General features: G+C 43.5%; 1 protein-coding gene across 1 annotated transcript in view; it reads right to left on the bottom strand.

Moving 5' to 3' along the window:
- The window catches only part of LOC124594242 (dynein axonemal heavy chain 8-like), a 619,801-nt gene that overhangs the window by 323,251 nt on the left and 281,249 nt on the right, over window positions 1-15,301 (bottom strand). The window contains exon 21 of the mRNA XM_047132606.1: window positions 7,865-8,011. Coding sequence (XP_046988562.1) covers window positions 7,865-8,011 — 147 coding nt within the window. The remainder of the gene's footprint in view (window positions 1-7,864; window positions 8,012-15,301) is intronic.

Below are 15,301 nucleotides of genomic sequence, written 5' to 3'. Positions count from 1 at the left end.
TGAATGAAAACGAAAACAGTTACAAGACTGTATTCGTAATAAAATTAGGCATTCATAGTGTCGTCCTTGTACCCAGATGCAAGCCTGTACCTGTTGCCACAGTGAATTTTGAATCCTTTCAAACATGCCTGGCTCATTTAGAAATTTTTGACATGCGTTTAGAAGTCTCTGCTCCAATTCTTCAACCGTGTGCACCGGAGTGGCATACACTTCATCTTTAACGTAGCTCCACACATAGAAATCCATGGGGCTCACATCGCGTGATCTTGGCGGCCACGGTACGGGTCCTTTTCGCCCAATCCATCTTTGGTCATACCGACCCGTTCGATGTCGCCACGTAAAATGTTATTGCCAAAAGAAGGGTTGCGTACACCTTCTTCTTGCATCCACTGACAGAACGTTAGTCTAGGACCATAGTCTGCCGCACTAAGACAATGAACTCGTTGGAAGTGATACGGGTAATTTGCATTGCGATACATTTTCTCCAAACACTGCAGTGGCTCATTCCAGGAATTTATGTTCCCAGTCTCCTTGTTGAAATTCCTGGGGAGACTTCGGTTGTTTCCAGCACCACATCTTCAAGCACAGGTGTAATTAGTGCAGGCATATTCCTGCTGCTGCTCCCGCAGCATGTGCAAAACTCCCAGTTTCTCGGAGGCGTTGATGCACCCCTGTAATCGTTCGAATATCGTGGTGCCTTCGGGAACGGTATGCTTTTTAGTACAAGCGTGCACTCCGTGCATTGCCATTAGCACTACCGTACATGAAATGCATATCCGCGTCCTCCTCGTTACTCTAATGTTCCATGTTACCATCAACACTCATGCAACTTAACTGACGTGAATTGCACTCTGCCTGTGCACGGAACCGTCAGATCTATGCTGCTTACAACTCCACATCCCGAATATGTAAACGAAAACGGACTGGTATGTGGTGTTTACAGAGAAGCAAGTTAGTAGTGGCTGGTAACCATAAAGGCGCAATTATCTCGCCTACGGTTCGTTTGTGGACCTCTGTTTACTGACATTTCTTTGCTTCTGGTATCGTGTACTTTCAACTGCATGCGTTTACGCCATAAGTTATGATACACACTGTACTGTGGCCTCCAAATCCATTTGATCTAAATCCCATGAATGTTTATGTTTGAGTGACGTTAAGAGTGGAGTATACGCCACTTCGGTTAGCACGGTTGAAGAACTGGAGCAGGGAACTGTCAACGCTTGTCAAGAATTTCTAAATAATCCAGACGTGTTTGAATGGATTGGACATTCATTGTGGCGATGGGTACTGGCCTACATCCGTGTACAAGGACGATATTTTGGACACTTCCTTTAACACCGAGTACAGTTATGTAACTGCTCAATAATGGTTCAAATGGCTCTAAGCACAATGGGACTTAACTTCTGAGGTCATCAGTCCCCTATACTTAGAACTACTTAAATCTGACTTACCTAAGGACAGCACAACACACGCATCCATGCCCGAGGCAGGATTCGAACCTGCAACCGTAGCAGCAGCGCGGTTCCGGACTGAAGCGCCTAGAACCGCTCGGCCACAATGGCCGGCTATCTAACTGCTATCGTGATCACCCGAAACACCTGCACTTCTACCAAACAATTTCTAACAACTTTTCTTTACGTTGCTCAGCGTTGTCACCTTTTCCCAACTGGGATAACATTTAAACAAAATCAAGTCAGTGGTGGCTGGTAACCACAACGTCACAATTATTTAGCAAATGGTTGATTTGCAGATCTACATTTACTAAGCCTTTTTTGCCTCTAGTATCGTATACTTTCAACTGTATTTGTTTACGCCACAAATTATGGTACACCCGTTATACAGATGTTCTAAAAGACATAAAACGACGATTTTCATTGCTGATATTTAACACAAAAGAAAGCATTGTAAGATATTTAAAAAGAATGGACGGCTAGAAAATCAAAATAAACGCTGTACTGTATTACATTTTATATCATTTTACGGGAGGGACCTATATTCAGGGAAAATGATGAGAAGTGGGAAGGTGGATTGGTCCTTTGGTATGTGAAAGTCTTTACGGAGCTATATAGCTCAGTCGGGTTGAGTTGTGAGCATGAGGTATCATGCGAAAAGACGGTTCGTAGAGAATATGGGTCTCGGGATGTAAATTACTAGGATGGGGCAGGCGAAGGTCAGGAGAAACGGGAACGCCACGGAGCCCTGAAAAGTGAATGGGACAGGGGGAGTGTGAATGATGGGAAGGATAGATGTTAGGGCGGATTCGTTGTCGTGGAGTGGAAGTTTGTTAAAATTGTGCTGGTGGATAGTATGGAGAAGGTAAGTGTACAATGGGTGGGACGTGTTGTCACATGTGTGCCAGCGTTCCAGGCTTTCTGATTAGGGGAGAAACAACTGTGTTGCTGGGAGTCAAGTTTACGTGACGCACGGAGTATACGAGGTATTCAATGTGGGCGAGGAGTTGAGGAAATGAGATGTGCTGATAAAGAATTCTTATGGTGGTGAGCAAGAGGATTCGAGTAGGAAGGTGAATTGCATGTGTTCAGCGATTCAGATAGAATGTTCGTGGAGCTTATCTCCAGACGACATTCGCGTAGGTGAGACTAAATTAGATAAAGTTTTTATACGTGCTTCGTATCGTGAAAGACTCAGTGCTCTTGTTCGACCTGTTAGTATAGTCTACTGCGGGCTTTCTTTTGGATGACCAGCAGGATTCCATGTTAGTTTGCGATCAAGGGTTAATTGGAGATGATTTAGTGTCTCAACTGGATAGGACAGTCATACATCAAAGGAAAATCGCTGACTATGTTATTGTTTTCTTCATTGTTGTTTCATCCCCTTCGCCTCACACGGTACAATCATTCCGCTCTTAAGCCAAACGGTATGAAACGTACAGAACAACGAAAAAAAATTAAAAGGTGAGATATTTACCATGATTTTAAAATTTAAGGATGAATGTAACTGAGTTTTTTTATAAAAGAAATTTAATTTAGTAGTTTTGAAAATTTAAAACAGAAACTAAATGGTAAAGCGAAAACAATAAGAAGACATTTGTTGTTGTTGTTGTTGTTGTTGTCTTCAGTCCTGAGACTGGTTTGATGCAGCTCTCCATTCTACTCTATCCTGTGCAAGCTTCTTCATCTCCCAGTACTTACTGCAACCTACATCCTTCTGAATCTGCTTAGTGTATTCATCTCTTGGTCTCCCTCTACGATTTTTACCCACCACGCTGCCCTCCAATGCTAAATTTGTGATCCCTTGATGCCTCAGAACATGTCCTACCAACCGGTCCCTTCTTCTAGTCAAGTTGTGCCACAAACTCCTCTTCTCCCCAATTCTATTCAATGCCTCCTCATTAGTTACGTGATCTACCCATCTAATCTTCATTTAAAACCTTTAAATGCGATATAAGAACTGTGATCTTAAAAATGAAGTACTGCACTGTCACTAAATATTAAGGATCTACCATAAGAAAATGGCCTGTTGTAGGCGAGGAAGCTGTTAGGTGTTTAGTAGGGTGGGAGGATACTGATATAAGTACAGAAAACTGATGGCCAGCATCGATGAAGCCGGAGTGGAGTTTGGGTAGACAGGAATGGAGAAGTACTAGAGGGTGTCGCTAAGGCCATGTTATGAAGGAGGAACAAAGGGTTGGAAAGACTGGGAGAAAAGGACTCTGATGAGATGGGAGGGGTGAGATGGCATTATAGTTGGTAGAATGGGTAAATGTCGGGACAGATTTCATTGTCTTGGATGGGAGACGGTTGAAATTTCATAGGAAGAGGATATGGAAAGTGTTCCAGTGTAGAATTGGTGAAATGTGTCGGTATAGGCATGGTAATACACTAGAAATGGAAAATAGAGGGGAAGAAATAGGGTTATTGATATAGGGTTTGCGTATGGTGTAGTTTGCTCGAAGATGTTCAGTGTGAGTGAGAGGAGGTGTGAATTTGACGAGATAGTAAAGGATTCATGTGGGGGAAGGGAAACAGGTGAGGAAAGCAAAGTGGAATGCATGACGTTCAAGGATTTGGAGAGACTGATAGAACTTAGGGGGGGGGGGGGGTTGGATATCTATGAAACACTTGCGCAGGAGAAGATCGGTCGGACCAAGGTTTTGTAGGTGTGGAGAGGTGTAGTCTCCAAGTTCGGTCAGTTAGTAGTTTCAGTCTATTGTGGGCTTCCTTTTGGATGGTTACTAGATGAGGTTCCCGCGTTAGTTGCTGGCCAATGGTTAGTCCAAAATATTTTAATGTGTGGTTAACTAGATATGATGGCTGTAAGTTCTGAGGTAGAAATCATGGAGGCGGAAGCTATCAGCGATTCTTCCTATATTTATCGCCTGGGTTGTGGAGAGATTGTTCTTGAGGAGCCATTGGGTGCACCAGGAGGCAAACTGATTGAGGTGAATTTGAAGGGGTCGTCGGAATTTCTGGAGTGAAGATGGACTGGTGTAGGTAGTTTGAGCATGTTAGTAGTGTAGAGGAGATAAAGGAGAAGAGAGAGAATGGAGCCTTCGGGCACACCTGTCGTGGAATGGAAGGTGTTTTTAATAGTTATTATTAATAGTGGCATAGAATGGGCGATTCGATAGGAAGGATGCAGTAAGGTGAACATATTTATTTGGAGTGAATAAGTCTAGATCTTGAAATGCCATATGTGTCACAGGCTTTCTCCAGGTCGAGCGATTCATATATGGCGGACTTTTGTATGTTGAGATGGACAAGCGATGATTGAGGTTCAGGAGATGGTCACCAGAGGAGAAGTTGGGACAGAAGGAGCACTGGTGAACAGGAAGGAGGCGGTGTTGGTTCAGGTGTTGATGAAAGCATCCGTTGAAGATGGATTCATGGACTTTGCTGAACACTAAAGTGAGGCTAATGGGGTAGTAAGAGGCAATATCAGTAGTGGGATTGTGTGGTTACGGAAATCTAGGATTTTGGAGGTTTCCCGCAGTTTAGGTTAGCAACATGTAGAGAGAATCGTATTATGAAGTATTGCAAGTACGATGAAAGAGGAGAGGGGGCATTCTCTTAGAAGTCGGTACGCGTTGCCGTCTTGATCAGGAGAAGTGATGCGGTTTTTGTAAAATAATTGTTTTATGTCGTATGCTGTGATTGTTGCATTTAATTCTGATTGTGGTATGACGTCCATATGATTGAAATTGGGAGCCAGGAATTGGACAGTGGTGTTTGTGTGTTCATGGATTGTAGGAAACAGATAAGAATCAAATAAGGGTCGTCAGGAATTGTGAAGATGTCGGACACTTAGGATGCAATATGGCAGATTTACTCAGACTGTCAGATAGAGGATGGTTGTTACGGAGGTGGGGGTGGTGAGAGATGGAATTATTGTCGGTGAGTCGACGGAATGCTTTCCAATAGTTGAAAGAGTTACTGGGGGTGTAGCATTGGGTATAGACATGTCTCGCCAGCCCGGCGCTTTTTTAGTATTTAACAAGTTCCTAGCGTGTCTCTGTCCTTTCTGGTGACGTGTGATTGCAGCCCGATCACGAGTCCAGAGCGAGGCGCCGTATACCTAACGGCATTCTCGGAGGAGGAGTATAACTTTTGGGAGGAGGGTGAGTCATGCTATCGACTATGTTTTTGAGATGTAATGATTTGCGAAATAGTGCAGCATACAAGAATATATATGAAAGGTTCTATTACTGTATTCATTAGTGCTATTAGTTTCACAGAATGTAGGTCCTGTAATAAGAAAAGATCATACACCCTACTCTGTCTTAGAAACACGACACTTTTAAAGAAAATTTTAATTTGTGAAACTTCCTGACAGATTAAAACTGTGTGCCCGACCGAGACTCGAACTCGGGACCTTTGCCTTTCGCGGGCAAGTGCTCTACCAACTGAGCTACCGAAGCACGACTCACGCCCGGTACTCACAGCTTTACTTCTGCCAGTACCTCGTCTCCTGCCTTCCAAACTTTACAGAAGCTCTCCTGCGAACCTTGCAGAACTAGCACTCCTGAAAGAAAGGATATTGCGGAGACATGGCTTAGCCACAGCCTGGGGGATGTTTCCAGAATGAGATTTTCACTCTGCAGCGGAGTGTGCGCTGATATGAAACTTCCTGACAGATTAAAACTGTGTGCCCGACCGAGACTCGAACTGAGCTACCGAAGCACGACTCACGCCCGGTACTCACAGCTTTACTTCTGCCAGTACCTCGTCTCCTGCCTTCCAAACTTTACAGAAGCTCTCCTGCGAACCTTGCAGAACTAGCACTCCTGAACGAAAGGATATTGCGGAGACATGGCTTAGCCACAGCCTGGGGGATGTTTCCAGAATGAGATTTTCACTCTGCAGCGGAGTGTGCGCTGATATGAAACGAGGTACTGACAGAAGTAAAGCTGTGAGTACCGGGCGTGAGTCGTGCTTCGGTAGCTCAGTTGGTAGAGCACTTGCCCGCGAAAGGCAAAGGTCCCGAGTTCGAGTCTCGGTCGGGCACACAGTTTTAATCTGTCAGGAAGTTTCATATCAGCGTACACTCCGCTGCAGAGTGAAAATCTCATTCTGGAAACATCCCCCAGGCTGTGGCTAAGCCATGTCTCCGCAATATCCTTTCTTTCAGGAGTGCTAGTTCTGCAAGGTTCGCAGGAGAGCTTCTGTAAAGTTTGGAAGGCAGGAGACGAGGTACTGGCAGAAGTAAAGCTGTGAGTACCGGGCGTGAGTCGTGCTTCGGTAGCTCAGTTGGTAGAGCACTTGCCCGCGAAAGGCAAAGGTCCCGAGTTCGAGTCTCGGTCGGGCACACAGTTTTAATCTGTCAGGAAGTTTCATATCAGCGCACACTCCTCTGCAGAGTGAAAATCTCATTCTGGAATTTTAATTTGTATTAATTCATTTAAAATAGAACACAGAAAATTAGTAAAACTGTATCTCTGGCACTAAAGAAAGGATCTGTGGTGGTAGCATCCAGCAATTTTATTTATCAAATGTCCCACCTGGTGGAGGCACGGTGTAAATTATGCGAGGAGATGACATAGGTTCAATAGCAGTTGTAAACGGCATAATAACGTGATACCGCGATCGTGGTGAATAAATAAATTTTTAACAGTCCAGGCAGAAAAGTTGATTTTTTGAATTATTGTAGGACCGTGGATCCTAGTAAACAGAAAACATGTTTTGTGCTTCATCTGCACCGTAAGACGATACGTGTGCATAAATAACTACACAAAAACCTGCCTCCGCCGCCGAGGTGACTAAAGCACACACGTGCGGAGGCATCCTGTTAGAATCCTAATTGTGGAAGAAAATATCGTAGCCAGTATTTGGCTAACAAGTTAAGGAGAGTTGGCGGCGTAAAGTTTCTGATCGCCAGACTCTGCGCGATTCTCCTCAATTCAGTTCCAGACCTCTGTGCAGTGCCTCCTGGAGTGTGTGCGTGCGACATAGTTGATGACGATACGTCCGACGGATGGGAAACTTAGCCATGGAGTCCTTTTGTTGCATTCGAGACGAGTAAGCTATCTGCTGGTACTGGGCTTCACTTTCATTCTCCTCTGATCATTATGCAACGCAAACGTCGCGCCACATCACATTCACGTATACTCAACGATAAATTTAGGACAGGACTCTTATACACCGTGTGAAAAAGGTTCATCATGCGCGGAGGACCGAAATGTTTTTCAGTTGGGCGGTCGAATAACCGCTCTCGTGTCTCCGAGCCAGCATTGTATGCGACCCTTTCGTTTTATTTTTTCACAAAGAATTCTAGTACTGTAAATGCAATATACTAAGTAGTATGCTATTAAATGCAATATACACTAAATAAATACTATAAATGCTTGCTAGCGCAGATAATTAAAATAAAGAGTCTGTGCTTCACTGTGCAAATGTCACTCGGTTACCTGATTCAGTTTGGCTTCTATGTCCTTCTCCTTGATGGCGCTAACGCAAATGTCTTCGACGTCATCCTTATACTTCAGCAGCGGCGCTTCCATCACGTTTCTCAGTTTGAAATCTTCTGCTTCTACGTCGAATTGGTAGGTCATGAGCTTTAAGAAATAAAAGCGATTGTCTAAATGTGACTAACCTGAAGAAGCTATTAACAGTTATAAACGAGGCATATTAATCGAAATCAGATTTAGTAGACACAAATAATAATTGTCATTAGCGTCCAAAACTTAAAAGAATTGTTGTTCATTATGCCTCCACTTTGAACCCATTTACTCTATTCCGCAAAAAAATTGTGATTCTATTTTATTTGGAAATTGGATATCTTAATTTGTCATTCGACTTCTTCTTCTGTTAATTAGTGTCTACACCATTTTAGATGCGGCCTCTGTGGTACACAAGTTGTGGCGATTTAATTTTAGCTAACTTTTCGGCTGCATGCCCTTCCTGTCACCGCTCTCGTCAGTCACCTCACGCAGGGAAGTAGTGTGCATACCCCGTCTGCGGATTGTGTGAACTTTGTTCTGTTTGTGATCGTATTTTGACTGTTTGTGTAACGTGTTGTTTGAGGCAGAAGGTGGGGACCAGCCCAATTTTTGGCTAAACGAGTGTGGGAAACCACCTAAAAACCTCACTCAAGCTGGTGGTTACACCCGCTACGGTTATTAATAAGCCCCACGGATTCGACCCGGATCTGGCCTTACTTCCTGTACAACAAACTTTGCACTACACGTTATACTATATGGACACATTGGTTTGCCGTATGACAAATAAATAAAATATGGCTCCGTACGATATCTTTTTTGTTATTGACATCAGTAGCAGTGCTATGGGGACTCCAGGGCACCACTCTGGCTGGCTTGGCTTCGAATCTAGAGGTCCCGGCTTCATTTTTGCTAATATTTTTGGGTTGCTTATATGCAGGGGAAATGACTTCACAATTCAATATGTTGCCTACTTTGCACTTAAAAGCGATACTGAACCTTTCAATACCACTGAGATGAAGTGCATCATGTGACAACCCACGTCGTTCTCCCTCCTTACACCCACCTCTCTTTCCCCTACCCCTCTTCTCCAGACTACCTCAATACAGTATTAAAAATGATGCATAAAAAAGCTCCATGTTCTAATATGTACAATAAAAAATATAATTACGTAAACTGTTGCTGTTCAGCACACACACACACACACACACACACACACACACACACACACACAAACACAAACAATGACTTTACTGTCCTGTCAGTAAATTTCATCGCTTCGTCTTCTTACTTAATATTTGTACCAAATACTCTGCTGGCTTGACAATAAATTTCATCTCCTTTTATTTTCATACTCCTGTAATATATATGCCAACGTACTGTACCACCTCATCTTCAGTATGCTTCATATCGCTCTATTGGGGTCAAATAATCTGTCTCTGTCTTTATAATATACAGTCAAGACAAAAAATAAAGAAAAAAAAACGACGCACCACAAATGAATTATCGGAATGGGTCGGAAATCGGTTGATGTGGTGTACATGTACAGAGAGACAGATAATTACAATTTCTGAAAATATGGAAGATTTATTCAGGAGAGAAAGCTTCATAGATTGAGCAAGTCAATAAATGACACGTTGGTCCACCTCTGGCTCCTGTGCAAGCAGTTTATTGATACAGTTGTTGGATGTCATCCTGAGGAATATCCTGCCAAATTCTGGCCTATTGGCGCGTTAGGTCGGCAGAATCGCTAGGCAGTTGGAGGACCCTGTCCATAATGTTCCAAACGTTCTCAATTTGGAAGAGATCTGGTGATCTTGCTGACCAAGTTAGGGTTTGGGAAGCACGAAAACAAGCAATAAAAACTCTCGTCATGTGTGGGCGGGCTTTATCTTGCTGGAATGTAAGCCCAGAATGACTTGCCATGAAGAGCAACAAAATGGGGCGTAGAATACCGTCGACGTACCGCTGTAGTGTGAGGGTGCTGTGGATGATAACCAAAGTGGTTCCACTATGAAAAGGAATAGCAGCTCAGACCGTCACTCTTGGGTGTCGGGCAGTATGGCTGATTACAATCAGGTTGGTATCCCACCACAGTCTGAGGCGTCTCCAGCCATTTCTTCGCCAGCCGTTGGGGCTCCATTCGAAGCAGGACTCAACTATGAAGACTATTCAACTCCAGTCAATGAGATTCCAGACCGAAGACTTGCCTCGACGGTCCCTGGAAAGTGATGGGCTAACAATCTGACTGTCAAAATGGTCGCTACTTGGAATGTGACCTCAATTGCCCCTCCATCTAGGCAAACCGAAAATATCGGCAAAAATGCCCTCGCTGGGTCATGAAGCCAGGACCTCTAGAGCCGAACCCAGGGCTGAAGGGTGCGCTGGAGTCCACAAAGGCCTGCTACTGACGTCACTGCAGTAATGACGCCGCGTAGGCTTCAATGAAAAATTTTATGTTCCATCAGAACTATAAGTTTAAATGATTCATGTGGCTCCCTTTAAAGTTTCTCGAAATATTTACTACCTGTGCAGCACCGCCTGCACAAAATACGAATATGGAAGCTAAATCTACAGTTAGCTCCCGATTATCTGGGTCATAGCGTACCTGGCACTGCACGGAAAACGGAAGAAGAAAAAGATAATCCAAAATACCCATGTTTCTACCGAAAACTGCTATTTGAAAAGCAAGTTACATGTTATATTTGAAAGTCCACTGCAGTACTTACGTGTGACGCACAGGGAACTGCACATTTACTTACAAAATTACACCTAAAACAAGTTTTATTTCGATCAGTTGCTTTCAGTTCACTTTCGACAAATAACCCCACATTTTTCAAAATGGCTCTGAGCACTATGCGACTTAACTGCTGAGGTCATCAGTCGCCTAGAACTTAGAACTAGTTAAACCTAACTAACCTAAGGACATCACATACATCCATGCCCGAGGCAGGATTCGAACCTGCGACCGTAGCGGTCGCTCGGTTCCAGACTGTAGCGCCTAGAACCGCACGGCCACTCCGGCCGGCCCACATTTTTCTGTTTGTGTTTTTCATTCAACTTTTTCCCTGACGACTGTCGTCTTTCACCGGAGAGTCAAACATGGGTACAGTCAAATTTTGTCCTACGTTGTCTAACGTCATCAACGATGCATTTCAGAGCCTCGGTTTGTGTAGTACTGGTACCTCGTCCTCGCTCTCTTCCTCTACGGAACATGTTAGGGTTATTGAAAAGGAAACAAGCTGGTGGCTGTAAAATGAAAATTGCTAGAGTGCTTGTAAAGCTACTGCCTTCGCAAGAAAGTGAGGCGCACACCCACGTGAGGACAGAGCGAGCATGTGTACGTGTCGACCGTTCACTGCACTCAGTAGTGCGGAAACAGAGAAACGGAGCCTTCAAAAGAGCAGAGGGGTTTTGTGCGTTTCCTGATGGCGGAAGGAGTGCGGGGAACGGAAATTCGTCAGAGGACGGCTCAAGGGCCCATACAATTCTCACTCTAAATCCGAGTTTTGGGACAATGGTTGCTACCGTTATTCGTCGGTCTTCCAATAACGAGGGCATCCAACTCCTGGATAATGGTATCGGTAATACGGCGTCGCATTCCAGATCGTGCATCACGCGTCAACGATGTAATCGCTTGTGCCACGCCTTTACTCTTGCAACGGACAAACAGTGCTCTTCGTGTGCTTGTGCCATCTTCAGTGAATTTCCGTTCCCCGGACTCCTTCCGCTGTCAGGAAATGTACTATACCTCTTTACTCTCCTTTGGAGCATTAATTTATCTATTCGCAGTACTACTGACTGCAGTGGACGGTGGACGCGTGCACGTGCTCCGGACCCCAGGAGAAATACGGGCTCGCAACGAACTTGTGATGTCACACTATTCGGCTTGTCCGCCGCACTTCGCGAACTCTCGGCTCTGTGCAGGCTCAGGGGAAATCAGCAAGTAATTGAAAAGGTACTCACGAAAGGTCGTAACTCTGTCCTGTGCTATAGAGAGTTTTCATGTATTTAAACGCGCTCTCAAAGACCTACAGTGTCACGTGTTGTGACGTACACGCCACGGCCTGTCTTTACCTCAGGCCTCGACGAGCTCGCTCAATCGTCAGTTGGGTGTGCGTCCATGTCGTTCTAGTGGCGAGTTTGAGACCTCAGCGCTCTTACAGGGTGTTACAAAAAGGTACGGCCAAACTTTCAGGAAACATTCCTCATACACAAAGAAAGAAAATATGTTATGTGGACATGTGTCCAGAAACGCTTACTTTCCATGTTAGAGCTCATTTTATTACTCCTCTTCAAATCACATTAATCATGGAATGGAAACACACAGCAACAGAACGTACCAGCGTGACTTCAAATACTTTGTTACAGGAAATGTTCAAAATGTCCTCCGTTAGCGAGGATACATGCATCCACCCTCCGTCGCATGGAATCCCTGATGCGATGATGCAGCCCTGGAGAATGGCGTATTGTATCACAGCCGTCCACAATACGAGCACGAAGAGTCTCTACATTTGGTACCTGGGTTGCGTAGACAAGAGCTTTCAAATGCCCCCATAAATGAAAGTCAAGACGGTTGAGGTCGGGAGAGCGTGGAGGCCATGGAATTGGTCCGGCTCTACCAATCCATTGGTCACCGAATCTGTTGTTGAGAAGCGTACGAACACTTCGACTGAAATGTGGAGGAGCTCCATCATGCATGAACCACATGTTGTGTCGTACTTGTAAAGGCACATGTTCTAGCAGCACAGGTAGAGTATCCCGTATGAAATCATGATAACGTGCTCCATTGAGCGGAGGTGGAAGAACATGGGGCCCAATCAAGACATCACCAACAACGCCTGCCCAAACGTTCACAGAAAATCTGGGTTGATGACGTGATTGCACAACTGCGTGCGGATTTTCGTCAGCCCACACATGTTGATTGTGAAAATTTACAATTTGATCACGTTGGAATGAGGCCTCATCCGTAAAGAGAACATTTGCACTGAAATGAGGATTGACACATTGTTGGATGAACCATTCGCAGAAGTGTACCCGTGGAGGCCAATCAGCTGCTGATAGTACCTGAACACGCTGTACATGGTACGGGAACAACTGGTTCTCCCGTAGCACTCTCCGTACAGTGACGTGGTCAACGTTACCTTGTACAGCAGCAACTTCTCTGACGCTGACATTAGGGTTATCGTCAACTGCACGAAGAATTGCCTTGTCCATTGCAGGTGTCCTCGTCGTTCCCCAGTCGCGAGTCATAGGCTGGGATGTTCCGTGCTCCCTAAGACGCCGATCAATTGCTTCGAACGTCTTCCTGTCGGGACACCTTCGTTCTGGAAATCTGACTCGATACAAACGTACCGCGCCACGACTATTGCCCCGTGCTAATCCATACATCAAATGGGCATCAGCCAACTCCGCATTTGTAAACACTGCACTGCAAAACCACGTTCCTGATGAACACTAACCTGTTGATGCTACGTACTGATGTGCTTGATGCTAGTACTGTAGAGCAATGAGTCGCGTGTCAACACAAGCATCGATGTCAATATTACCTTCCTTCAATTGGGCCAATTGGCGGTGAATCGAGGAAGTACAGTACATACTGACGAAACTAAAATGAGCTCTAACATGGAAATTAAGCGTTTCCGGACACATGTCCACATAACATCTTTTCTTTATTTGTGTGTGAGGAATGTTTCCTGAAAGTTTGGCCGTACCTTTTTGTAACACTCTGTATAAGGACCACACCTTCTTCTGTAGGCAATGACATAAGTCATCCAGTTGTTTTCATTTTACACACTCGAACTCGTTTCTTTCTGCATCACTCTAATACCTTGTTCACAATATGCGCGTAGCTTCTCAGATCCCGGTTGGTAGACATCGCTGTCTAACCACTCGCAGATTTTTTCGTTATGTACGCCTTAATAACAAGAAATTTAAATTGTAAACGAAAATGTCAGTCTTAATTATAACTTAACACCCTAAACCGTTTTTTTTCTTTTTTAAATTGTTGATCTGTTCACGGCCAATCAGCAGCCGGATAATACGCACCCAGATAATAGGAAACTTGTTGCATTTCGAAAAGTAAAAGAATAGGGTGTAGAATAATAACAGCTACCAATCCCAATAGAAGGTGATTTTCTTTCACATAGACCGGTTTCGGGCTTGTGCCTACCTTCAGGTGGTTTACGTTCACGCACATGTTTTCATAGCTAGTGTTGGAGATCACTGTTTAAATCAAGTACAATATGATGATGATTAAATAAACACAAATGAAACTCTGGGTAATCGACATGCGTTGTAAAATATTATAGTACTCACATATAGCTGGTGTATCCATATTGTTTTCGGATACCATTTGTCACATTTTTTTACAACAATATTTCGTTTTTTACGCGTTAACCGTATATTAGTCATCATGTTAACTATTAGTGCTTCCATATTGTGTCTTTCATAAAGTAGTTGCACTTTAGGTGTTAATAAGTCCAGAAGCACATGCACTCACAACGTGTTTACATTGGAAAACAGATTATGGTCACAGAGCGTAGGTCAAAGAAGTACAGAGATGTTACACGTACAGAAGCATAACATATATCACAAATTATGAAAATGAAACTATTACGTGATTGTGGAACCACACTGTCATTTATAATATATTTTGTGGTTGCTGGCAAATTACACACGGTTAAATGGACACTTTTAAAAAAAATTGCTAGTTATGAGGGGGCCATGAGTTACAGTTATTGGTTTTTAAAATATTTCATTAAAACTGTAAGTTATGGATCCCCCACAACTATACATTTTTTGAAAAAAACTCAGTATCTATTTAACATTATAAAATTTGCCAGCAACCATTCAGTATATTATAAATGACAGTGTGGTTCCACAATCATGTAACAGTTTCATTTTCATAATTTGTAATATCTGGTATGTATCTGTTTGTGGAACGTCTCTGTATTTCTTTGAACTATGCTCTATGACCACAATCTGTTTTCCAATGTAAGCACATTGGATGTTGTGAATTCATGTACTTCTGAAACTACTAATACCTAAAGTACCACTACTTTATCAAAGACATAATATGGAAGCACCAATAACTAGAATGACGAGTAATATACACTTAACGTGCAAAAGACGAAATGTTTTCTAGAAGAATATGGCAAATGCTATGTGAAAACGTCATGCATACACCAGCTATATGAAAGTAGTACGATATTTTACAATAAACACCGCTTAGCCACCTCCAAATGTTTCATTTGTGTCTATTTAGCTATCATCATATTACTTTTGATGTAACGGTGACCTTCAACAGTGAATCAGGAATGTAAACCACTTGGAGATAAGTATAAGACCAAAACCGGTCGTGTGTTAAATAAAGTCATATTCTATTGTGACTGGTAGCGGTTATTA

The sequence above is a fragment of the Schistocerca americana genome, chromosome 2 (assembly GCF_021461395.2).
Source record: "Schistocerca americana isolate TAMUIC-IGC-003095 chromosome 2, iqSchAmer2.1, whole genome shotgun sequence".
Lineage (NCBI taxonomy): Eukaryota > Metazoa > Arthropoda > Insecta > Orthoptera > Acrididae > Schistocerca > Schistocerca americana.
The sequence above is the reverse complement of the archived record's forward strand: the minus strand, read 5'-3'. Positions and strand labels throughout refer to the sequence as shown.